Source organism: Erpetoichthys calabaricus, chromosome 8 (assembly GCF_900747795.2).
Source record: "Erpetoichthys calabaricus chromosome 8, fErpCal1.3, whole genome shotgun sequence".
Classification (NCBI taxonomy): Eukaryota; Metazoa; Chordata; class Cladistia; order Polypteriformes; family Polypteridae; genus Erpetoichthys; species Erpetoichthys calabaricus.
The window spans coordinates 157,852,914-157,880,383 of record NC_041401.2 but is presented as its reverse complement, the minus strand read 5'-3'; the positions used below and the strand labels follow the sequence as shown (position 1 = coordinate 157,880,383).

Below are 27,470 nucleotides of genomic sequence, written 5' to 3'. Positions count from 1 at the left end.
TCAAAAAACTCCTTGGTGGCAGGGCCCCGGGGGTGGATGATATACGCCCGGAGTTCCTCAAGGCTCTGGATGTTGTAGGGCTGTCTTGGTTGACACGTCTCTGCAACATCGCATGGACATCAGGGACAGTGCCTCTGGATTGGCAGACCAGGGTGGTGGTCCCCCTCTTTAAGAAGGGGGACCGGAGGGTGTGTTCCAACTACAGAGGTATCACACTCCTCAGCCTCCCTGGAAAAGTTTGGGGGTTCTGGAGAGGAGGGTCCGTCGGATAGTCAAGCCTCGGATTCAGGAGGAACAGTGTGGTTTTCGTCCTGGTCGCGGAACAGTGGACCAGCTCTACACCCTTAGCAGGGTCCTAGAGGGTGCATGAGAGTTTGCCCAACCAGCCTACATGTGTTTTGTGGACTTGGAAAAGGCATTTGACCGTGTCCCTCGCGGAATCCTGTGGGGGGTACTCCGAGAGTATGGGGTACCGGCCCCCCTGATAAGGGCTGTTCGGTCCCTGTACGATCGGTGCCAGAGCTTGGTCCGCATTGCCGGCAGTAAGTCGAACCCGTTTTCAGTGAGAGTTGGACTCCGCCAGGGCTGCCCTTTGTCACCAATTCTGTTCATAACTTTTATGGACAGAATTTCTAGGCGCAGCCAGGGTGTTGAGGGGGTCCGGTTTGGTGGACTCAGGATTGGGTCACTGCTTTTTGCAGATGATGTTGTCCTGTTTGCTTCATCAGGCCGTGATCTTCAGCTCTCTCTGGATCGGTTCGCAGCTGAGTGTGAAGCAGCTGGGATGGGAATCGGCACCTCCAAATCCGAGACCATGGTCCTCAGCCAGAAAAGGGTGGAGTGCCCTCTCAGGGTTGGTAGCAAGATCCTGCCCCAAGTGGAGGAGTTCAAGTATCTCGGGATCTTGTTCACGAGTGAGGGAAGAATGGAGCGTGAGATCAACAGGTGGATCAGTGCAGCATCCGCAGTGATGCGGGCTCTGCATCGGTCTGTCGTGGTGAAAAAGGAGCTGAGCCGCAAGGTGAAGCTCTCAATTTACCAGTCGATCTATGTTCCTACCCTCACCTATGGTCATGAGCTATGGGTAGTGACCAAAAGAACGAGATCACGAATACAAGCGGCTGAAATGAGTTTCCTCTGTAGGGTGTCTGGGCTTTCCCTTAAAGATAGGGTGAGAAGCTCAGTCATCCGGGAGGGGCTCAGAGTAGAGCCGCTGCTCCTCTGCATCGAGAGGAGTCAGATGAGGTGGCTCGGGCATCTGATCAGGATGCCTCCTGGACGCCTCCCTGGTGAGGTGTTCTGGGCACGTCTACCTGGGAGGAGGCCCAGGGGAAGACCCAGGACACGCTGGAGGGACTATGTCTCCCGGCTGGCCTGGGAACACCTCGGGATTCTCCCGGAAGAGCTAGAAGAAGTGGCCGGGGAGAGGGAAGTCTGGGCATCTCTGCTCAAGCTACTGCCCCCGCGACCCGACCTCGGATAAGCAGAAGAGAATGGATGGATGGAAGACATGTTCCTCCTTATGAAGTATGTAAAGCATGCTCAGATTGAATATTTAGTCATTACTCTCATAGGATATTTAGTGTGTTTATCTCAAAATGATATCCAATAAAATGACTGTTAAATTAATAAACTACTATTCTTAGAAATTCTGTCACTAGTGAAGTCATCATTTTTAAGTAAACTATCAGCCATTTTTTGTCCATGTACGGATCCTTCCTTTAAAGCCATTACTCGTCTTTACCTCACCTCCCATGCTTGAAGATTTTAATGCGTGAGAGCTCTAGAGTTGTTTTTTTTTTTTTTTTGTATTTTAGCAGAGTTCATCCCCGTTTGTGCAGCTTACTGTATCTCTACACAGTGGCGTCACGCCTCTCTTGGCTTGTTGCTGTTAGTTTTGCAGAGATTACCTCATGATTACTTCACCCCTTGTTCAAACACTTTATGGTTTATAAGAATTATGTGACACTTTACTGCATAGGTGTTATTTCCATTGCTATCTTTCCCAACATGTTTTATGGCATGCCTAGGCTAGTCATGTACTTTGCAGTTAGTGTAGTGTCAAAATGGAAAATAATATATATATAATATAGTAGGAATTTGATTAGTAATCAATAAGACTGCCACCCAGAAGGATACCCTAATAATGTGAGATTTGAAAAATACATTTTATCTTGGTTAATTAATTATCGCTTATGCCTTTGGCAATACTGGTAATTAATCCAATAATTCGGCAAGGCACCTGCTTTATTTACAATATGTTCCTCTGTTGCAGCAGACAGGTCTCCAGCCTTTAGGCTTATGTCAAGGTAACTGATGCACGCTCGTTTACGAAACAATAATACAATTTATAAATAATCATGAGGATTGTAGAAATATAACAACTGCATTTATATGTATGTGTATGTGTGTGTATATATATATTGTAGCAGTAGAGGTATCGATCCACCTCTTGAACCCTCAGGTACCACTTCAAACACCAGGTAAAAGTCCAAGACTTCTTTATTTTACAATAATCACGTGCACAAAGCACCCTCCACTCCACACTACTCATATTATAAACAATACTCCAAATACTAATACAATTACCAATCCTCCTCTCCCAGACACTTCGCCAACCTACCTCCCAGCTCAGCTCAGTGTCTGGGCTTTCCCAGAGTCCTTTTATACACCCTGACCCAGAGGTGTTCCTGCCCAACAGTCCACAATTCCTTATTCCTTCCGGGTCAGGGTAAACAGTCCTTATCTTCAACCTGGAAGTACGTCATCTCTCCTGTTCACGTGACCAGGACTTACTTCCAGGTTATAGGGCACATTTGAGTCCACGGGCCTCCCGACAGCGACTCCCAGTGGTCCCCAAGGTATCCAGCAGGGCTGTGTATAAAAACTACATAGTCCATGAGGCCCTGCTGGAATTCGGGGCACGTCCATGCTGTTGGGAGAGCTCCTCCTGGCGGCCTGGGGGTGAGGGCCGGAATATGAAGCCAGCAATCCATCACAATATTTATATATATATATATATATATATATATATATATAATATAGAGAGAGAGAGAGAGAGAGATAGATAGATATAAAATCTTCTTCCTAGCGTTAGTCCGACGGTAGATTGATATATAGATGTTATAAGACTGGACGCAGACAAACTACACAGACAAACGTAACATATAGTCTGACTATTTACTGGTGTTTTAGAGTTCTACTTTATCTTTGCCTAGATAAATAGTTTACGATACCAAGTCTTTATGGATGACGTCTTATGTTGCGTGGAGTTGTTGCTTTACTGTTGCTCCAGGTTTAAATGGAAGATTCTTCATGTGTTGGAGTGCACATGTTCTGTTTGCTGCATAATACATGTCAGTGCTGTGCTGCTGCTTCCTCGGCTTGCCTTCTGCTGTCTTTTGCCACTTTATAAGGAAAAGAAATTACTCCTTCTGGCTCAAGAGTTTAGATACTGAAGTTCCCTTCTTGAAGTCAAGGCTTCTCATCCTTGTCAGACTAACGGAACACCGCCTTGGCTTGACAGACCTGGGTCTCAGCTTCAGGTTCACAAACGAATTTGTCAGCTTCAGCTCCCCAAGCAAGAGCTCATAGTTTTTAGGTTCAGAGATCAGGATTCAGATGTTTTCAGTCATTTTATAGAGTCCCTACCTCCCTGAAGAGAATCCTCAGAGAGTTCAGTGAGTGTTCAGCAAATATCCCAGAGAGAGAGCTTCTTCAGAATGGTGCAGAGAGTTTTAAACAAATGTTGAACCTTCTCCTGGTTAGATTAAAGTCACTTTGAGTTACAGAACCAATGTCTTCTAATAGGTGGGTTATTCTGTCCATGTTAGTTGTCATCCATTGAATTATAGGTCTTTGTCCTTGCTTAATTCCATTTCGTACCTTCTGGCACAAGTTGTCTATAGAGGGGCCTCTGGAGACATGTCAGTGCAACTCCTGATTTACACCTTTCTTACCAGATGAAGTCCAGGCAGATCCTGGTAAAAGCTGCAGTTCAATTACTTAGTTTGGAATGCAAGTGGGGATTTTATGCAGCTGGATGCCTGCATCTCTGTTATATCTGCTTTTATAGTAGACCAGGTGTGCCACTAAAGCCTAGCAGAATGGGCAGTGCCCACTTTGTCCTACAGTATACATGGTGGACCAAAAGTAGGTATATAGCATTTATTCATACTTACCTTATTAAATTCTTTTTTTAGGGTGTAGTAAAGGAGAAGGTTTTTGAGAGGAAACCCCCTATAGTAGATAAATTTAAAAGAGGTTGTCTTGTAAGCATTTCTGGACATTATTGCTAACCAGAATTTGTGTGTTACTGTGTGTCACAGTTTCTGCCACAGGTTCCAGGAATGTTGCAACTTTGATGTAGGACATTTTGAACACCTAAGAAACTAAACATGACTCAGTCAGTATTGTTTATCTATTCAATGCCTGTAAAATAAAATAAAAAAATTAACAAGTATTGTATACCAACTTTTGGCCCACCCAGTATATTGAAATTACAAAGTTGGCAAAGAAGTCACCAATTCAGTTAATGGCTCAAGATTGAAATGATCCTGCATACTCGAGAACAGTTACTAGAAATTAAAGGAAATTGCATTCAAGAGAGAAACTGGGAAGGACAAGGGATTGCTTTGTTTCTAATCCTGAAAAGTGACTGTTATAAACCAATATAGTGTAGCCTTTATAAACTGACGAAAAACTCAAGTTGTTCAGAGCATATACTATAAGCAGCATTGGTCTTCTTAAAAGGCATAATGTTGTCTTTGTCCAGTTTTACAATTTTACACCCATTAAGAGACTGCTCCACCATTTAAGCAGCTATAAGAGGGAAGTACCTCAGGGCTCTGCAGTTAGTCAAGTGTTTGAGTGAACGTTATGATAGACAGAAATGTCCATTGTGATTTCAGGGAATCAGTTAAAAAAAAAAAAAGTGGAAATGTGAAAACATGACTGCGTCATTTCATAAATTCTTAAGGCGGAAAATGGTGTTAGTTTTACTCTTCACTATTGTATGCTAGTCTTAGCTTAATATATTAATACTTGTGCTTTTACAGTAAATGTTGCAGTGTTTTCAGGCTAAAATCTAGGCCTTTCCCTGCCTCTGTATTCTACTTGTGCTCAACTGTTTTTTTACCTGCTAACAGTTTCTTCCCACGTCACAAAGATGAACTGTACACACCAGCTAGCAGCTCTCGGCTGGGCTGGTATGAGTAGATGTTGTCTGCGTTGGACTGGTGTCCCATCCAGTGTTGACTACTGCTTGAGGCTACCACTATCTAGAATATAGAAAGCCACTTCAGAAAATTGAAAAATGGATGGGAAACTATACAGATAAAGGTCATTTTTTATGCGACATTTCTCAATAGGATTCCATTGACCAAATGTGTATATATTAGGAAAGCAGCGTATGGTGATCAATAAAAGTAAGTACAGTCATCCCTTGGTATCCATAGGGGATTTGTTTCAGGACCCCCTGTTGATACCAAAATCCATGGATGCTTAAGTCCCTTATATAAAATGGCATAGTATTTGCTTATAACCTACACACTTCCTTCCAAATACATCAAATCATCTCCAGATTACTAATAATACCTAATACAATGTAAATGCTATGCAAATGGTTGTCCCAGTTGGAGAACAGGAAGTAGCAAACATAACTGGACATAGCGAACACAACAGCTTCCTGCAAGCAACATGTGTACTTCATGTATACAAAGTGATTGCACAGGCTGTACTGTTCTATTCTTTCTATCGTTATTTTCATGTGAACTTTCCCTACTTAAACAAAAAATGTTGACTGTATAACGGTATATGATTTGACTTAGACAGCAGCACCCAATCTTGTGTATTGTGTGTATCTGGAGGGTTGTAACATTATCTTTAGTCAAAACAGGTACACCCATATAGTTTTGCCAAGTACTATATATAATATGGTGTTTGCGTAACATCTTGTTTCACAGAATGTATCTTGAACGTTAAGTGACGTATACATATAATCAAATTATATAATATCTAGGTGTTGCTGCTGATAGTTTGCCGTGGTAATTTGGTTATTTTACAGTTCCTTTATTCACTTTTTTGCATTTGAGTACAAAGATAGTAGCTTCAGCAGTCCAATAATTGTACCAGCATATCCAATTTGGGCAACATCCGACATGACATAGGGGTCAGGCTTTGGTCGGGAGTTTGTCCATTTACGCATTCATACTGACTTTCATAAGGACAAATTATCTGAGTTTTTCACAGATCAGCTGAATAGAATGTAACTGAATGTAATTTGGTCCGTCTAGTAGTAGGCCATTTTGCCAAAAATCCATATCACAGTATAATTACAAATTCAGATGGTTGCGATAGATACCAATATAATGTACATTTTCATATTATATTATGTATTTCAGACAGAAACATCTGTGTAATCATTAATACACCTTGATTAGTGTTGAGCAGTAAAATTTGCCAAACCATTTTTTGCAGTGAATATGACATTTTTGCTTTTGATCTTATTTACTGAATATTTTCCTGGAAATTCAATATGTGGCCAGCTTAGGTGAAATTTAGTTTTTCCATTGATCCATAATGCTTTACAAAGCCAGTATGACATCACCGAGCTGAAGCAACCATGCACAGAACTTTCATGCATGCATTATGTCATGACCCTTTCAGCAGTCTTCCACCCTGCATGCATTTTTTTAAAAATGTAGAAATAAAGACCTGCTGTATTTCCATTTGTGGGGTACATTACCTGACCATAATAAGAATATTATGAGCACTGCCACCAAATATATAACACTGATCACTGTTCATGGCTAATTTGCATGCATAATTAGCCATGTGCCCAAGTTGGACTTGGATCAAGCCTTGTGATTGAACATGTTTTATGTTTTTTTCTTTTTTTTGTGTTTGCAAGTTTTCTACTGATTTTCAGCATGCCAGTAATGCATTTTTGATATACTACAAGAAGACTTTCATCCACTTTATCATATCAGCTGGTTTACGACTCACTCCTAGATCTATCCTAACTTGTTTTATGAACTTTAAAAGGTTAGATAGCATTACAAACCCAAGCAATTTTGCTTTTTCAACTAAACATTTACTAAATATCCAATGTATAAAACTAGAATTTCCCCCCACTAAATGTAAGGTTATTTTTTGTTAGTCTGGTTTGTCTCATACATCTTCACCTTTGATTATATTGCTTAATTAAAATATGGCATATTCAGTTGAATACTGTGCAATTCAAGCAAATAAGTTTTGAATTTAAAGCAAAGTATTTAAAAAAAAAAATGCTTTGAATAGTCAGAGAGCAGTATTTCACTTTTGAGGTAATATAGATGTAGACAAAAGGTACCCCTCAACGATAAAAGAAGAACCCACAATTGTCTCTTAAGTAACTTAAAACTGACAAAAGTAATTGGCACCCGTCATTGTTATTCCATATTTAACAAAAATCAGACTTTAGAGGTTTGATTGAGCAGAATATTTCAAATAATAACACAAATGAAAATGGCATGGACAAAAATGATGGGCCCTTTAACCTTATATTTTGTTGCACATCCTTTAGAGTCAATCACTGCAAACAAGCGATTCCTGTAGCTCTCAATGAGACTTCTGGACCTGTCAACCGGTAGTTTGGCCCACTTTTCCTGAGTAAACTGCCCAGCTGTGTCAGGTTTGAAGGGGTCTTCTCCACATTGTATGTTACAGTTCTTTCCATAGATATTCAATAGGATTCAAATCGGGTCTTATTGAAGGCCGCTTCAGAACAGTTCATTGTTTTCTTCTTAGCCACTCTTGGGTGCATTTAGTTTTGTGTATTGGGTCATTATCTTGTTGGAAGATCACGACCTGAGACTGAGACAGAGCTTTTTGACATTCGCTCCAAAATGTCTTGATAGTCCTAAGATGTTGTTGTTCTCTGCACAGACTCGATGCATTCCATACCAGACTCGGCAAAACAGCCCCAAAACATAGCTGAGCCACCTCTATGTTTCACAGTAGGTATGGTGCTCTTTTCTTTAAAAACTTAATTTTTTGTCTGTGGAAACAGGGCTGATGTTAGCCTCCAGTTTTGCCTCATCTGTCCAAATGACATTTTCATAAAAGCATAGTGGCTTGTCAACATGCATTTTAGAAAATTTCAGTCTGTTTTTTTTTTTTTTATGATGATTTTCTTTCAACAGTGGGTTCCTCTGGATTCTTCCTCCTTTGAGCCCACTGTTACTCAAAAATTGAGGGATGGTGCGATCAGGCACTGATGGACCTTGACGTTGGAGTTCAGCTTGCATCTCTTTGGAAGCTGTCCTTGGATTTTTGTCTACAATTCTAACTGTCCTCCTGTCCATTCTGGGGTGGATTTTCCTCTTGAGGCCATGTCCAGAGAGATTGACTGCTGTCCCATGGACCTTAAACTTCGTAGTAATATTTGCAACTGTTATCACAGGAACATCAAGCTGTTTGGAGACGGTCTTATAGTCTTTCTCTTTAACATGCTTGTCTATAATTTTTTTTTTCTGATCTCCTCAGACAACTCTCTCCTTCGCTTTCTGTGGTCCATGTCCAGTGTGGGACACTTGATGATACCAAGCAGCAGAGTAATGACTTTTCTCCATTTAAGTCGGCTGGATGACTGATTACACAATTGGAGATGTGTGTGCCACTAAATAAAGAAAATAGATATTCTGAAAAATCACTGTTAACAGCAGAAGATTATTTGCCGGTTGTGCAGCTCCAGTGACTGATGTGAGCTCAATTAACTTAAACCGTCTTCCGTGTTACAGTGTGCCCCTTTCTTTTCTTTAAGTGCAGTGAAAACACAGGAAAATGGCTGATATATTCATCTTTCCTGTCTGTGACATTCACAACTTTAGAACAGAATACGCTAGAGCAATTGCAGATTTATTAGTCAGTAAATGACCGGTTTTGTTTGGCATGACACCAGCAGGAGAACCACCACGAAAGAGACTAAGAGAACAGCAAGCAGCACAGCCACCACTCCTCACTGCCATCATAGACATTCATCCATTTTTCCTTTCTCTTAATTATTATTTTGAAGACACAAAGGATGATAAAAAAAATCAAGTCAAAAAATCAGAAAAGAAGCAGCAGCAGCAACTGCACAGTTTAGCTACTTAGAAACAGATTAGAGATCTATTACTTCAGACATTAGGGACAGTTGGCATGTCTATCTGTAGCATGTGTTTCATGAGAACCAAATGACCTCGAGCAACCAAATTATAAACAAAGTTTGTTTGATTTTATAACACATAAAAGTGAGGTATATTCCCATCCAGTGGCAGGGGGTAAAGTAAGCAGCAGTGAAAATGGTATAGGAAAGCAAAGCATACTAGAAGGACATTGATGCAGCACAACCTCCCCTCCTCCCAACTGCCACAGACATTTATGTGTTAAATCATTAATATCACTAAGGAAGTTGACTCATGGGAGTCACTTTTCATTAACCACAAACCACTAGTTGTGCGATCAAGTCTCCGTAAGAACAGAGAAGTGGAATAAGAATTTACTGAATATAATTTAATAATCTAAAATGTTATTGCTTAGCATGTAAAAAAGGCACCATGCAATTATTTTCTCATTGCGTTTTTATTTCTTATGTTAATGCTGAAGTTGTGATTTTTCTCTTTTTGATGCTGATTTTATAGTTTGTTTTTTTTTTTAAAGCATGGTTAAGCCTTTTTATCATGCTAGTATTTTTCTTTTAGCTCTCCATGGAAAAGTTTTACTACCCCATGTAAGCAGGAGTATAATTTTATAAGGAAACATAAAATTCTGTGTTTCCTCCAGTGTACCAAAGATATGCAGGATAGGTGAACTGGAATGCCTAAGTTGTCTGTATGGATGTGAGGAGGTGGAACCCCGTTTAGTCCTGGCTCCTGCCTTGCACCCAATGCTGCTAATACAGTTTTTGACCATCTGTGATCCTAAAGTGAATTACCCAAGTTGAGTAAAAGGTTAAAATGAATAGTACAGAAATTAGCAATGATAAAGTGAATGAATCAAGGAGTTAAATAAAAACACAGGAAAAGATCTATGACTGACTAAGCAATTGAAGTGCAACTCTGCGGCCATTGCAATAGCCTATCTAGACGGGCTTTTATTTTTCGACTTGGTCATATTGACACAGTGTTAACATAAGGAGTAACCTTAGAAGGCAATTTTGAGAAATTAATAATTTAAATAATCATTTTGTAATATTCAGTTTTATTAACTTAAGCACCACATATGCTCATGAAAAAGATCATTCTTTAAATGAAAAAAAAAAAAAAAAGGATTTAAACCTTTCATATTTATGACCAGCTATGTTATATGGGTTGGAGACGGTGGCACTGACCAGAAAGCAGGAGACAGAGCTGGAGGTGGCAGAGTTAAAGATGCTAAGATTTGCACTGGGTGTGATGAGGATGGACAGGATTAGAAACGAGTACATTAGAGGGTCAGCTCAAGTTGGACGGTTGGGAGACAAAGTCAGAGAGGCGAGATTGCGTTGGTTTGGACATGTGCAGATGAGAGATGCTGGGTATATTGATAGAAGGATGCTACGGATAGAGCTGCCAGGGAAGAGGAAAAGAGGAAGGCCTAAGCGAAGGTTTATGGATGTGGTGAGAGTGGACATGCAGGTGATGGGTGTAACAGAGCAAGATGCAGAGGACAGAAAGATATGGAAGAAGATGATCCGCTGTGGCGACCCCTAACGGGAGCAGCTGAAAGAAGAAGAATATATTTATTACAGGTTGCCTCACAGCTCTTATTGCCTAAATTCATATTCCAGCTTGGGTCAGGTTTTGCTCTGACATATCAGTTACATGTTCATTTTGTTTAACTGGTGACTGAGAAAGTGTGAGTTTGTGTATGAGTGTGCCTAGTTCCCTATCTTCCCACATAGCTACTAGTATTGCCAGAATAGAAAATGGTAGTTTAGAAAATAGATGGGTGGATGGGTATTGATTACAACAGTAAAAAAAAAAAAAAAAATATATAAACTGTGTTCCCTGAATTCCGGAGAATGTTAACTGATTGCGTCATTTTGCATGCTAACAACCCAATCAAAACTGGATGGTCATCTGAATGTGCCAAAGTACACATTATATAGCCATCATCTGCCCAAATTTATGAGCTCACCTTTATAAGAGTTATCTTTCTTTGTTAAAGGTTACTGACAATATAAAGGATTCAAAGGTATGTGATGTCTAACTAGAGAGCTTGGAGTCTTTTCTTTACCTCATAAAATGATTTAAGTGGAGGAGTGTGCACGTGCAGAAAAGGTTCCTCACCTACTTGAAAAGTCTGTAAATACCTAAATATACTGTAAATGTTAGTGTGTGATGAGTGGCCTGGAGTGTTGGGCAGATTTTAAATAAATAATCGGACACTGATGATTGTGAACCTGCTTCACTGAGGGGACAGTTGGGGGTGCCTGGCTGATTACGTATGAATGTGCGAATGCAAGCATCAGTCAGGTGCCTCATTATTTCCTCAGAGGGAGCGATACTTCACATCTGCACCCAATTAGGAAAGCTGAATCTACTGTAAGAGGAGCCTACATGGCAGGAGGGCCAGATAACAAAAGAGAACAGACAGACAAATAAAAAGAGACGGAGGTTAAAGGACAGGGAGAAAGGCAGAAACAGGAGAGAGCTGGTGTGGAGAAGAGGAGACAGGCAGGCAGGGTGGGAAGAGGGCCTCTAGGGAAGTATGAGGCTGACATTCAGTGGCTGTAGAGTGGCCCGGAGCTCACTCCCTACCCCTTTGCTGCCTGTGTGTGTCCTCATTTGCCGGGCTTATCTCAGTTATGATTATCAACAGCGGCGGGTTAAAGAGGCTCCGAAACAGAACCGGGAGCATGGAACCAACCTGCACCATCACTTAGTGATAAAGGTTAATATCAGCTTTAGAGGATTTCATATAATATACTGTATATATTGTTAAATGCACTTCCCAAATATCAAGTTCAAAAGAAAAACAGCACCAACGTTTCCCTCGTAAAAAGAAGCATTTTGGAGCTTCTAAACATCCATCAATCCGATTCCTGATTTTATTGATTTGTCACTCTCACATTTGGGTATATAGAGAAATGCAGCTCAGTGAGTAGCCTGTACTGTGCAATTAAAACATATACATTAAAATAGATTTAAAATATTAAGAGGTGCAGATAGAGGTATTATTATTGTTAAACAATAATTAAAAATATAAATAATAGATTACTATTTTTACAATTTTGAGGAATGCCTGACAAGATGATCTTTAGTTATTTTTTTTGGGATAGAAGAGAGCTGGTCTCAATCCTGACTGCACCGTTGGCTATAGGACAGGAATCCACTCTAGCCAGAGAATTGCTTTATGGATCATTCCTTATCCAATTATAATGTGTTTAGCGTGGGTGTAGGCACCTCAATGCCTAGAACTAGATAGAATTCTGTCAGACTTTCAAACCTAACCCATTTTCCATTATATTCCACATAGTGAACAAGGAATTGACTTGCACATCCCAGACATGTAAACTGAAAATTAAATTAATTTAACACCTCAAAGTACGCAGTCACAGGCTATTATTGCATCTTCACTTTCTTCCTTGAGCAAATAGGCTTTTACAACTGCAAAGGTCTCTGCTGAGCGTGGGATGATGATGCTTTTCTCATTGATGTAAAATGGGTTGCTGGAAGATGCTAGAACATGAACAGACGAACCTGGTCAATAACTGAGCCAAGAATATGTGGAGGATGTGGTCAAACATTTCAGCCAAGACAAATAGGGAGAGAAAAAAATAAAGGCAAAAATTTTGCCTGAGTGATACCTTAAAAGAAGTCCATAAACAGAGGAGAATGTGTTAGAGGTAGAAGAAACAAGAATTTACATTGAAAGACAAAGGACTGAATGAGTGGAAAGAGTGATAAAGGAATTAGGACTCAAGTTGGCTCCAGGTGATACTTAAGTCACTGCAGATATTGGGCAGTAAGTAGGTCATTGTCCGGAATTAAGCTTAAAAGTTAAATGCTTTTGTGACTAGAACTGATTTGTTAATTGTGTAATTCGTTGGAACTTGTTCATAGTAACTGTCAGGGTCACTATGCCCAACACTCGAATGTTAAGTTGACTCCCTAATTGTTTGCAAACTGAGGATGGACCAGCAACGAGTGAGAGACATAACAGCAAGCTATGGGATGCTAAAAAGTAGTTAAGTACACATTTACTGAAGAAAAAAAAAATAACACAAAACATAGAGACTTTACTAGTGCAGTTAAAATCAATCAGTATGCCCATAAAGGCATTGCAAACAAGAGTGTTCAATAAATTATTAAAACCCACTAAAAAATAGCAGGCCTAGCCATAGAGTAGCAATCCTTAAGTGTGTTGTAGTACTCCATCTGTTGAGAGAACCCCGTTACATATCTCACCCCTTTACCATTCAGGCATTCTTGCAGCTGTAAGTTTGCTCTTATTAGCTACATCTATGCACTAATGCCTGCATGTGACTGTCCACAGTTGATCCTCTGATGAGCTCTATATCCATCTTGCTAGATGTCAGCAGGCACACCCTTTGACCTTGAACTATCCTTCTGCTACCCCCCCGTCTGTACTCACAGAACAATCTCGAGTCCATGCTGTCTCCCCTGCCCCTTACTGCAGTGGGGTAGGATTGACGGTGCTCTCCTTGAGGATTCTTTTCTATGCCTAGGAGACAACTGCACTCACAGTGCAGCCCTTTTTTTTTTAATCTGTGTCTCCCATCCTTTAATTTTTCAACCTGGCTAACCTTAATTCAGATTGTCTTCTGAATAGTGAACACCTTCTCTTATTCTTCTGATCTTTTTTGTTTCTTTTTCCTCTACTTTTTCTCCCTCTACTGTACTTTGATCCACAGAGCTGCTACTCAGAAATTGACGCACCAACTCGCATGTGCATAATTAATTACTCCCTTCCACCTTTATCTCTCTGTGGTCACATGCCTTTCCTCCATGCCTACACCACCGACACAGAATAACACTAATTATAATAACAAAATTAAACTGCACCTTATCCTTCTGCCGCAGACCCTAGGCACGCTGTGCCATGTTAACAGTAATAAACACGGCATAAGGACACTTGTTTTGAGAGTGCCATATGTTTAAGCTAGCTGTCATGGGTTGGTAGCAGTACAGCACCCTCAGTGTCCTCAAATCAGAGTAGAATGCAGAGAAACTGAGCGGTGGTGGTGGTAAAACGCAAAATCTTTACAATGTACAAGTATCAAAAGTGCTTAATATGCGGCAGTTTCAAATTTTAGATGAGTTCATATAAGTCACAAAATGCTATGAGACTGCTCTTCACAGGTTCACGTCAGGGTTCTCCGTGACTTAATGAATCATGGATTACAGGTTGCCAGTTTTGTTGATCTTCTACTAATAGCATCAGATCTCCATGAGGTGTTCCTTGCCTCTGGGCCCTTATCTCAATATGTCTCGCTAGGAAGGACCGTGAATGAGTTTGCTCTGTATGCTTTTCTAGGATTGGCAATATGGTCCCCCAGCCTCTCACGGTAACCCTGACCGCTTAATTTTACTCAGCATTTCTTCCTTTTCTTTAGTTTTTCACTGTTAGAGTTTAGATACATGTCAGTTTAGATACATGTCAGTTGTAGGCAGGAACTAGGAGACATCATGCAGAGACTGCAGTAATGAAAAGCTACTGAGAAGCCCAACATCTGAAACCTTTATAAGGCCAAACACATCCTCTGTTCAAGACCATACAGCAGCGTCAAAGACAGGATTATTGCTGTTTCCATGATTCTAGGGAAAACTTATCATGATGCTGACAATGAAGAATAAAAAGCTCACAATTTCCATAGATAAGTAAATCATTAGGAACAACACCTCTTCCATAGAAGAAAAAATAATAATGAAGGCAAAAAACTCCATCTAAAGCTAAACCAGCAGTTAATGTAACCCTACTGTGTGACATAGACGGAAAAAAAATAACATGTTAAAGCATAATCTGGAAATGAATGGCTGGCTAAACTATCTGTTCATATGAACTACTACTCTACAGCTGCAAGGTTGTATTTTTGACATCTTTCATGAGGTCACAGTTGAAATGTGGTAACCATTCACTTCTTTTCTTTTCAAAGAGTTGCTTTTAATATTCTAAACTGAAGTAAGGGAAAGAGCATGCCTGCAAATTAAAAGCAAGTGGTAACTGGTTTGTTGACTCATGGCTTGTAAAGAAAGGCTTTCTGTTGATTAAGTCTGTGCAAAGGAAAACAGAATATCTTGGAAAGTCTGGAACTTAAATACATAGTCAGCCCAAACAGAATTTGTCAGTGCTCAGTGTGGTTAATTGAAGAGCACTTCTCACCTAACCTCATCTAATGTAGATTAACAACTGTGACATCTCAGAAGCACTCGATATATTTGTGAATGACACTAGATGGAGAAAGTCCAGTTGCTAGCAAGGGACTTTCAGCCCAGGTGTGACTATGAGTGGGTCAGTGCCCACCTAACAAGCTTCTCTAGTCATCCAATAAAAATCAGTAAAAGTAAAGTTTTGGCTTATTTTGGCATTTAGTTGCTCTTCTTATATATCTACATGCCCCTCCCAGGATGACATGCTAGTAACATCAATGATTGTCGGCAGCAAAGGTGACATTAGGTTAGCACGGGTTAGTGGTAAGGTCAGGAGGAGGGTCTGGGATAGAGCCAGACTTGGAGTGACAGGTGGAAAGTCTTTGTGCATGCCTATGTGGGTATGTCCTTCCATTACAAATGACCATCTAAACACCAATGGCAAGAAGTACAGGTCTGGAAGGAAGCACTTCAAATTCCTCAAGTTTTACAGGTGGCCACAGAGAGACCTGGGATAAAGAAACCCTGTTGCACAAAGGAAAAGGGCATGCAGTTCAGTATTTGGCCTTGAAGTAACACCAGAATTATAGGGAAAGTCTGCCATCTTCCATGCAAGCATAAAATGGTTAATGTTAATGTTACAGAGATGTTACAAATTTTTGTTTTATTATTTTCGCAATAAGTTTTTGAACATATTTAAGCTGTTTTCAAAGGGCAACAATTTGAATTTTATGTAGGATGCAGAGGGGACACCATTGGAGGTTTAAGTCCTGAGGCAATTGTATTTGGATTCACTTGTCCTTCTCTTTAAATGGGAAGTTTAGAGAATCATTGGAAACTGATTTTCGGAACTTGTTTTTTCTGTAGGGTTTCAGATGAACCTGAACATATGATGGCAACATCATCCAAGATAGGATGCCTGTCTGACATGGAATTGTCGTACACACATCCAAGCTCTCGTATACCAGGCCAGTTTCGAGTGTTCGTTAAACCTTTTGAATGTGGGAAGGAAAAGGAGTGCTATGAAAATAAACCTACAAAATTCAATAAATCACTATAATTTTATTTTTCTACTTTCAAGGAGCATAGTGCTGCATGTTGGTGCACAGAACACTTAATATTAGCAATTAGTCATTAAAATAGCCAGTGTGTTTTATGTACCTTGTGTCATCTTCTTCTTTGTACATTGTGACCTTGTACGTATTTCATGAAACAGGCAGTGAGGTATACGGAAAGATTTTGAACGGTAAACCTCACAATCACTGGCTAAAATCAGACCTTTCTGTGCTCCACATGTTAAAAAAAAAACAAAAAACAAATATATATATATATATATATATATATATATAATATATACAGTGGACCCTTGACTTACGAACTCAATTTGTTCATGAGGGCTGGTTGTAACTCAAGTTGGTTGTAAGTCAAGACTATTTTTCCCATAAGAAATAATGGAAATACCCATAATGCGTTCCGTACCTCCCACAGCAACACTTACTTAACCTTTTCATAATAAAAAAGGGTTGTATAATGTGCATAATTTACCAAAACACCAATAATTTTTCTAATGTACTAACCAAAAAGTTATAAAAAGTGCCTAGCCTACCAGAAACAACAATTTCATACTGTACTCACCATTTAATTTGACATCTTTGGGCTGCAGGAAGGGAGGAGGAGGAGAATGAAATGGAAGGTGGTTATTGTTTGGAAGGAGCCTCCTTATACAAATCTTTTCTTTGTAAAATTGTTGAGGTGGTGGATTTCGAAATGCTGTACATATTAGCGAGATCGGTCACACGAACACCACTCTCATATTTCCACACAGTTTCCTTCTTTGTTGACAAAAGATACAGTGACTTTTGAGGGGCCAGTTGCTATTATTTTTGCATATCATTGGGTTCATTTCATTAGACAGCGGGCTTGCTTCATTGATTTTCTTTTGTTTTAGTGCTGCAGGTGGAGAAATTTTCGACTTCTGCGCTTCAGAAGAAACGCTTACAGAGAGAGAAATCACTCGAGTTCTCTGGCAGACCTTGGAAGGTGTTCAGTTTCTTCATCATAACAACATTGTGCATCTGGACCTGAAGGTGCGTCATTTATCATGTTATTGTGTTATCAGCATCATTAAAGAAGATTGGAGCTTCTTAATGTATTAACATAATTACATTACTTACATGAAATATGATTGAGAGAGGCTCATACAAATTATAAATAAATAAAAAATATGCAACATAAGGACGGCAGTAATTATCACTCCTTAACAACCCACAAACATACAGAAATATTCATCTGATTAATGAAGAAGTCTTTGAGGGTCAATATGCTAAGTTCTTGCATTCCGCAACATGTTGGTAAGTATTGTTATGAAATATGAAAAGTCCTGGTTTAGACTGAGCTAAGTCATTTTAGATGAAAGGAGGGGGAGCAGAGGAGTTAGCCCTATATCCTCAAACTGATTAGAAGATGTTGATTTTCTTAATGAACTAGACAACAGATATAACTTGTTTTATGTGATTTAATAATGGGGATTTACAGCTCCTTCTACAGTCTGAAGGTAACTATTAATTTCATGTTTCTCTAAAGACAAATCTCCACTATGTGCAGTAGAGATGTAAACTGCTCATTCTATAAAAAGATCCTGAGCAGCACCCTGGATGTTTAGCCTAAAGTTTACTAAATCAAAATAGACAAGGCAAAAGAATTGGGTATGGGCAACACAGAGTAACACTTTTGAGGTTAAATTGGCAACCGCTGTTGGAATGGGCCTTTTATTGCCAATCCATGTGAACTAAGTTGACTTAAAAAAAACAATAGACAGATGGACAGTTATTTACTGTAAAATCTCTTCAGAGACTGTTTGGGTTCTAATACACTGGTCCTTCACAAAAGTTATACCTTGAAATATAGAATAAAGCATCCAGCCATTTTCTGTAATTGTTTATTATAACACAGGATTAAAAGGGACCACAGTCCGACCAGAAAAGCTTGTTCTCAAGGTCTAGCCAAACAACAAAACTGACCATAAACCAGAATCCTCACAAAAAAGTCATTCAAATGAGACTAGAATGTGAATTGCACTGTGGTAATGCCTTGGCCAGTTCTTGTACCTTTGTCTTTGGAACTGTGAGGCAGCAGTGTGTTTTGCTCAGCTGCACCAGCATGATGCCACCACAGTTTTAGGACATGTGAAAATTTAGCAATGTGCCCCCTACAGTTTTGGGGCTCATGTTGTTATAACGGTCATAGGCTGCCCCCAAGACTTGCTGTTTTCAAGATTTAAAATTTCACTCTAATAAAAAAAAAAAACAACAATTATAGAAAAAACCAATGGGGACAGTAGTGAACAGCCCCAATCGGCACCAACAGCCCAGCCTATCCCACCATCTCAGAATCATCTTAACAAAGGGGTTCCTATATTGTTGAAAGTTACTAACTGGGTGAGCACAAGAGGAGAGAGAAGAATTGGAAAGGGGAAAAATTACGGATTAAGATTAGTAGCATGACATTCATTATAATACTTTACTGAATATAATGAAGAATATATACTAAATATGGAAATAACATAATCAGAAAATATGCTAGATTAAAGAATATTTTTTATTCACTTATTCTCTACAAGATACTGGAGTTGTAACTAAAATTATGTTCAAAGAATGTATGCTGAATGTGAAAATAAAATAATTCTAAATTTGGTATATCATTATAAAAGCATGCTTAATGTTTCTTTAAGTAGGAGCAAGAAAAACAGAAAAAAACAGTGACTACCATTTTCTTGAGCAGACCTTCAGGACACATCACTTCTGATGCCAATATGCTTATTGAAGTCAAATTAAAGAGTCACATGTATGATAGGCAATGGCTCCTGTGTTCTTTGGCTAGAAGAATCTAATTAACAACATTGTTCAGCAGATGGCATTTTTCACCAGTTCTATCTTAAAACTGCTGCTCTAGATCACCTGACCTAAACGTTCAGTGACATGTGGTGCAGTATTCCAAATGGATGAATCTTCTAACCACAGCTCCATTTTCTGGGTAGAGCAAAACAGAACTGTTTTTGTTGCAGCTGTGTAGAAGTCTACTAATTTCAGTGTAAGCAACATTAATAGCCATTCAAGCACTGACCTTCCTACACTTCTTGCTTACTCTGTTAAAAGGCCATTGGGTTGGGATGAGCCTTCTGTTGAATAGACATCACTACATGTGGCTGGGGATAAATGATTACACCTGTGTGGCAGTTTAAACTGCTGCATGACAAATGTAAAATAAATAAATAAAGAAGGAATATACCTGGGGTCAGATTTATAAAACTGAAACATGAAAGTTTTGTGGAAAGTTATGTACGCAACTACATACCTAAAATAGAATCTGTACATCATGTTCATCAGTTTTGCGTTTCAATAGGTTTGTCATGTCAACACACATTCTAATAACAGCTCGATGATGTGAATCATATGCATGAGTCATCATTTAGCTGGTTTGCCTGCATTTCCCAACATGATGAAGGGTGTCCCCAAGATATCTCATAAATAAATTTTTCAATATCCGAAAATATCAGAAATGTGAAATACTTCTGTTCCCAAAAATTTTGGATTAGGGATACTCAACCTGTACTCACTTTTGACCGTGGTGACTGAGTCATTGAGGTACAGAACAATGTAAGTGAAAAAGGGATTTTGCACATTCTGATATACAGTATTTTCACTTTCCTCAAATTATTTTATATATTAATTCAATAAGTCTTTTTTGATGACCTAATCAATATGGTGTGATTGAGGATAAATATGAGCAGCACTAGAGTTTTATATTAATTGACTTTGTGGAACCACACTTTTGCTGTCACTGCTGTTAATTGCCAAATTTGTGCAAGTTTCACAATACAATACAATACAATACAATATAATTTATTTTTTGTATAGCCCAAAATCACATAAGAAGTGCCGCAATGGGCTTTAACAGGCCCTGCCTCTTGACAGCCCCCCAGCCTTGACTCTCTAAGAAGACAAGGAAAAACTCCCAAAAAACCCTTGTAGGGGAAAAAATGGAAGAAACCTTGGGAAAGGCAGTTCAAAGAGAGACCCCTTTCCAGGTAGGTTGGGCATGCAGTAGGTGTCAAAAAGAAGGGGGTCAATACAGAATAAAAATTAAAATGCAGATGCAGAATTACAGATGTGAAATGTCCAAATATGTGGTTAGATTTTTCAATCTGACATTTAGCAAGTCATAAATTAGTCTCCTGAATCATTTCATTCGATTGAGGGTCATTAGGAGTCGGCCAATCCCACTAGCATCAGGTATGAGGCCAAAGCCAACTCTAGATGGACAGCTTTGGGTTAAAGGGATACCCAGAAACCCCCACTGTCCCTAAGGTAATGTGAAAATGCATATAGGACAGGAACAGGATTCAAGTCCGGTCTTCTGGTGCTGTAGCAGGGAATTACTGAAACAAATATGTCAAATATAAGAAGCTAAATCATTCATAATGATCAAATATTCATTTTTCATGCTTGAACCTATTTTCCCTTGAATTGTTTTTATCAGCTGGCTCAAAATAATTTTTTTCCATTGTTTACTTGGTTCTCAGCAGCAGCTTTAAGATGTAGGACCCCTGCCAAAACAAAAAGGAAGGTCCCAAAGGAAAGGGTGGTGGTCTCTTTTGTGTCTGGGTGGAGGTTTAGCAATGAAGAGTAGAGCTGGAGGAATGAGAGAAAGAGATTCCTGTTGGTGATACCGATACTGTACTTGGAAACCTGCAGTGCTAGAAAGCACACTGCTGGGAGTGGTGTTTGTGCCTCTTTTGCAATCAGTCCCCTGGGAAGTGCCATGTCTTCCCCAAAGTAGTGGCTTCATGAGCCATTTTGAGCAAATATTTTCCAGACTGAATTGTCGTAAATCTTGAGAATTTTAAAATAACCATAAAGGTAGATGTAGACATTCATTTTGTATTGATTTGCTTTTATCCCTGGATCAAGTAATAGTGTTTATTCAATGTAGTGACTTTCTGATAAAAAATTTAAAAAAAAAAAAAAAAAAGAGCTATGCATGGTGTCCGTCTCTGCTCTCACCTGATTTACGTTTTTTATGGGAATAACAAATGAGGGTAGCAGTAGCCAAAAACCGGAGCAGAAAACGACAAAATGCTGAAGATCATCTCTATACAGTATATCTAAAATCCAATGTCTGTCTGTATGTCTGTCTGCTTTTCATGAGAGAACTACTTAACAGATTTGGATTGGGTTTTTCTCTATAATTTGCTTGAACATTCCGGTTGATTTTGCGACTTCTGCCATTGCGCTGAATATCATAGTTCGCTTGCAGGAGCAATTTATTCATGCTAATCCGACACAGAGGCTGCGGGCTGAAGGGAGGGGGAAGCGTGACATCAGGAGTGGGGAGCTTGGCTGGGCCATCCTCACTCACACTCCAGACTCCGTTCAAATTGGTTTACTTCTGGCCACGTTTTGGAGCGGACCTTGCCTCCACTTAGCTAGTGATACCTGTTTGTTTATTGATTTTTAAAGTTTGTCCTGTTTCACTACCAGAGCTGCAGGGGACAGCTAGTTTTGGTATATAAAGTTTCTGTGAGGAAGAGACAGAGAGAAAGAGAAAACAAGGGCTTGCAGGGATGGCACAGGTGGTGAAGAGAAGCATAATTTGAGATTGTAGAGTGAAATATAAATGTCGAAGTGTAGGGTTCACTCTGATGGGGTGGAGAAAAAAAAGTCAGGAGAGAATCTCAAGAAAATGTGGATGAAAGATGTGGTAGAGCACATGGTGTCTTAAGGCCAGGTTATATTTAATGGTACGTGATATGTGAGCTACCGTCTATACTTGCGCGCATACTTTATGTATATCTGGAGGATTCCATCAGGTGGCAGTGTGAGACATCATCATGGTGAGAAAACAACTAAGTTTTGCTGTGTTGAAAGCTGAATGCAGAAAAATGTTGAAGATAAAAATTTCTTTACATTCTGATGCTGTTGTGAAGGTGCAAAAACAGACTTCAACAGCGACACAGAAGACAGTATGTGAGATCTTTAAATGAATTTCATCATTAAGCTATGCAGGAAATGGATGAAGAAAAGCACCACTGATTCTTTTGAATGTCAACATTTAAGTGTCACCACATAGAACCATTCATCAAATATCAAAGCACACGCATTGATCCTGTTGGAGCTGCAGTGCAACTTGCCATCACACAACATTATCTTGCAACGACTGAATCCCCACTTCTTTTCTCAGACATTTTCCCCTTTGCATGGACGTATCTGTCTCAAGTTTGCTTCCATTTCGTCTTGCATGTTTCCACCTCCACTTTCAAAGAGCTGGCGATTTGATGCCCAGTGTTCTTACAGGCATGTCTGTCACTACGGAAATGTTGACAGCAAGCAACAATGCTGATGTCATTGACCAAAACTTGAACGCACACGCCACCCAAATTTTTGCTGGTACTGCAACTCGTGCTCAGAGGATTCATCAAAAGAGTGCTGGGAAGGCAAGGCAGCCATGATGGGTGTGCATAAGCATTCTGAGCGTTGAGTATAAACCCAGCCTTATTCCTAAAGATATCCAAGAGCAAAGACTCAAAGAAGGATGTTTTTAACATTTTGACACCATTCCAGATTCTGTTCTATCTTTTATCATTTTCATTGACACTTTAGCATCATTCTCTATTGCTTTTTCCTTTTGTTTTCCCTACATGCAGCTTTCCTACATGCAGCTTAAAAGTGCTACTAGTTTTGTCACCATTACTCAATACGTTCTCTTCAAGAGCAGTTCACGCCCACCACATCTTTTTTTCTTTTGGCGCCTGTTGTGCAGTTCTGAACACACTTCTCATTCTTTTCTTGTTTCCAAGCTCCTGCCTGTATCTCCTTTTATGGAAATTCTCTTTGCTTCCTTGTAACCAACCTTGTCTCTTTCTGGCCTTATTTTTCATCACTGCCTAAATCACATTTTAGTTCTCCCAAAATCACCACTCCTGTGCTTTCTGCCCAGCTTCAGTCATCTGTTTTGTCTAAGGGTAAACTTGACATTCAACCCTGATGCTTCTGAAACCTCACTTGCTGTTGTGCCTGAAGTTTCAACAAATTCAGTCATGTAAATTTAGTTTTTCATGAGTGTGTACTCTTTTTTTACTTTATCATTCATCCATCCGTTTTCTGAGTCCCCATTTTGAGTGCAGAGCTCTTAAAGTTCAGAACTTGTGCCGGCAGCAAAGAGTGTAAGGCAAGAATGAGCAGGAATCCCTGACACTGGGCCAATTTAATTCAATGTATTTTTATAAAGTGCGTCATACAATAATTACAAATGCTGTATAGTTAAAACGACTCAAAGTAACTTGTAGCTAAAACACGACATAATGGCGTCTTCAGGAGAGAATAATGCTGTGCAGTGTATAGAAAGAAAAATGTAAAATATTCACTTTTTTAAAAAATACTCCTAAAACTTTACTGGAGGATTCAAGAGTCCACACTAGACATATTTTACAGCACAAATGAAAAAGTAATCTAATTTAATATTTACCTAATAGCATGTCTTTAGGTCCCTGAAGCAAATTGACAGCATTTGTAAGCCCCATACAGATCATCCACAGAACAAGATTTGAACTCCAGGGCAATCCAACTTCAGGGTAGCCTTTATTACCACCCCATAGTAGGATACTCTCCCTTTTCTTGGCAACGCTTTCACATTTGATCCTTAGCTTTTTTTGTTTTAGTTAATTAAATGCCAGGTTTATTTTAATGGTATTAAAGAAGTAAGTTGATACGTAACATGAGATTGTTCTCATTCCATCCATTCAAAGAAGCAGACTGGTTGCTGCATTTAATGTCTGTAAGCGCAAATGTTTTAGTTTGGCATTCGCTTCATAGCAGGGGCATCAAACTCAAGTTTTATTCAGGGCCAAAAAATTAATATTTTATATACCCAACACAGAGCGGAATATATTGACAAACAACTACCATCACGATTTCTTTACAAACCCTACGCGCACATGCCTCCATGCTCATCACAAGTGTTTATTTGTGCAGCACTGCCCACTTCAGCTGCTTATAGTTAGAATGGAAACTGTCTGCTCAAAATGACCCAACAAGAAAAAGTGAAAAGAAGGTGACATGCCACACTGCCAAAGATGTGACAATCTCATGAAAAAGAGGAAAGCTCGACTTCTCACACATGCACATTGCTGCTGCTCTTCTGCTCACTTTTTAAAGGTGTCAGGACTTGCCACCTTTTCCACAGCTCACGTGACTGCTGCTACCACCCTTCATGGTGTTTTTTTGTTTCTGCTGACTCAATTGTTGCGTGTGTGGTTAGAAAATGTACTTACTTATCAACCCATGTGAAATATGTTCACTATCTGTTTATGACCAACTAAGAAAGTGGTCTTTGCAATCTATCAACAGCAAAATTACACCTGTTTTTCTAATGTAGGCAAGTGCCATCCATGATGCACGTTAATCCACATTTTAAAGGATGTACTTTGCCTCATCTTTGGACTTTATGCTATGATATTTTTTTTTTTTAAACTCATTCCCATGGCTGCTATTAGTTTTCTTAACCTACTGCAATGTTGGAGAAAAGTTGATAAAAAGAGACACACATTGAAATGTATAGCAGTAGATACTGGAAATACATTTTAATGTAATCTGGTTAAATTATATATATTAATTATATATACAGTGGGTACGGAAAGTATTCAGACCCCCTTCAATTTTTCACTCTTTGTCATATTGCAGCCATTTGCTAAAATCAATATGTGGGTGCTGTGTGTACATTAATGAGGGAAAAAATTAATTTAAATGATTTTAGCAAATGGCTGCAATATGACAAAGAGTGAAAAATTGAAGGGGGTCTGAATACTTTCTGTACCCACTGTGTGTGTATATATATATATATATATATATATATATATATACACAGTAATCCCTCGCTATATCGCGCTTCGCCTTTCGCGGCTTCACTCCATTGCGGATTTTATATGTAAGCATATTTAAATATATATCGCGGATTTTCCGCTGCTTCGCGGGTTTCTGCAGACAATGGGTCTTTTAATTTCTGGTACATGCTTCCTCAGTTGGTTTGCCCAGTTGATTTCATACAAGGGACGCTATTGGCAGATGGCTGAGAAGCTACCTGGCTTACTTTTCTCTTTCTCTTGCGCTGACTTTCTCTGATCCTGACATAGGGGGATTGAGCAGGGGGGCTGTTCGCACACCTAGACGATACGGACGCTCGTCTAAAAATGCTGAAAGATTATCTTCACGTTGCTATCTTTTGTGCAGCTGCTTCCTGAAACGACATGCTGCACGGTGCTTCGCATACTTAAAAGCTCGAAGGGCACGTATTGATTTTTGTTTGTCTCTCTCTCTCTCTCCCTGCTCCTGACGGAGGGGGTGTGAGCTGCCGCCTTCGACAGCTTTGTGCCGCGGTGCTTCGCATACTTAAAAGCCAAACAGCCCTATTGATTTGTTTGCTCTTTTCTCTATCTCTGTGACAGTCACTGCTCCTGACACGCACTCCTTTGAAGAGGAAGATATGTTTGCATTCTTTTAATTGTGAGACGGAACTGTCATCTCTGTCTTGTCATGGAGCACAGTTTAAACTTTTGAAAAAGAGACAAATGTTTGTTTGCAGTGTTTGAATAACGTTCCTGTCTCTCTACAACCTCCTGTGTTTCTGCGCAAATCTGTGACCCAAGCATGACAATATAAAAATAACCATATAAACATATGGTTTCTACTTCGCGGATTTTCTTATTTCGCGGGTGGCTCGGGAACGCAACCCCCGCGAGGGAGGAGGGATTACTGTGTGTGTGTGTGTGTGTGTGTGTATATATATATATATATATATATATATATATATATATATATATACACACAGTATATAGGAGGAATCTTTGAGAAAACTATTGATCATCACAGTCCATGTGTAACATGTTTTGAATATTGAAGGGGGCTTGTTTCATAGGTTTGGCCAACAGAAATAGACTGGGTCTCCACTGCTAGTCTATCCTTTAGTTTTGCAATTGGCTTCCGCTCCATCCCTTCCCTTTGTGTCCCTGGGCTCTCCTGTCCCTGCTATGCAATGCTTATATTGCATCAGTGAAATGACTACACAGGAAATATGAACTGAGAAAACTCAACTGGTATATTGCTTGACCATTCCATTTCACACCTTTGCAACAGCCTGTTTTCTTTTGACTGCTTGTCTAGAGTTAAGTGCTGTCTGAACTTTGCTTTTGTTTCAAGAGTCTCAGATTTTACTTAGTGATTTGGTGATTGCATTGATTCAACACCTTGCCTGCTTCGTTTCAAGAGTCTCAGATTTTACTTAGTGATTTGGTGATTGCATTGATTCAACACCTTGCCTGCTTCGTTTTTGTCTTTTAATTTTAGTTATGTCATTTTTGGAGGGGACAACTACTTTGACTGTTATTTTATGTATAGTATGACTTCTTGCCTGTTTTTTTGGTGTGTCTTTTGAAACCACAGACTTGTTTAAACATTTTTATTTACCAATGTGTGTACTTCTTCAGAGTCTTTTCCTAATCCGTTGTGTAACATAATGTGGTCACCGGCCTTTTGAATTGAAGATTTGGCTTAACTCACTCACTGGTCAAAAGTCTTTTTTGCAAAAGGTAATTCCTCTGTGAACAACCTTTCTTTCTCTCTCTCTCTCTCTCTCTCTCTCTCTCTCTCTCTCTCTTTATATATATATATATATATATATATATATATATATATATATATATATATATATATATATATATATATATATATATATATATATAATATTATGAAAACATGACATTTTTTCTCAGCTGTTACTACAAACTACATGGGATAAGTAACATAGTGTGTGAAAATATTTTTGGGTGAAATATTCCTTTAATGTGCATAGTAGGTCACGTGGCGGATGTTAGCCGACTTGCTGACCAACCATAAGCGTTACCTGGTAGGTAACCACCCATACAATCAGATTGTGATTCAGACTACGAATGCTGTGAATGTAATTACCCCGATCTACATGCTGTCAAATGAACAAACCACATGCCGTGGCGCAACGTTAGGGGCTTCGCCTCTAGCGCTGACGTCCGAGGTTCAATTCCCGAGAGGGAGTGCAGTAGAGTGTGTA

At 39.4% G+C, this 27,470-nt stretch overlaps 1 protein-coding gene across 5 annotated transcripts in view; it reads left to right on the top strand.

The window, feature by feature from the left end:
• The window catches only part of stk17b (serine/threonine kinase 17b (apoptosis-inducing)), a 215,533-nt gene that overhangs the window by 147,897 nt on the left and 40,166 nt on the right, over positions 1-27,470 (top strand). For 3 of the 5 annotated variants that reach the window (XM_028807635.2, XM_051930214.1, XM_051930217.1), the window contains exon 3: positions 17,284-17,422. The exons of the other annotated variants lie outside the window; for them this stretch is intronic. In XM_028807635.2, coding sequence (XP_028663468.1) covers positions 17,284-17,422 — 139 coding nt within the window. The remainder of the gene's footprint in view (positions 1-17,283; positions 17,423-27,470) is intronic. 5 annotated transcript variants of the gene reach the window in all.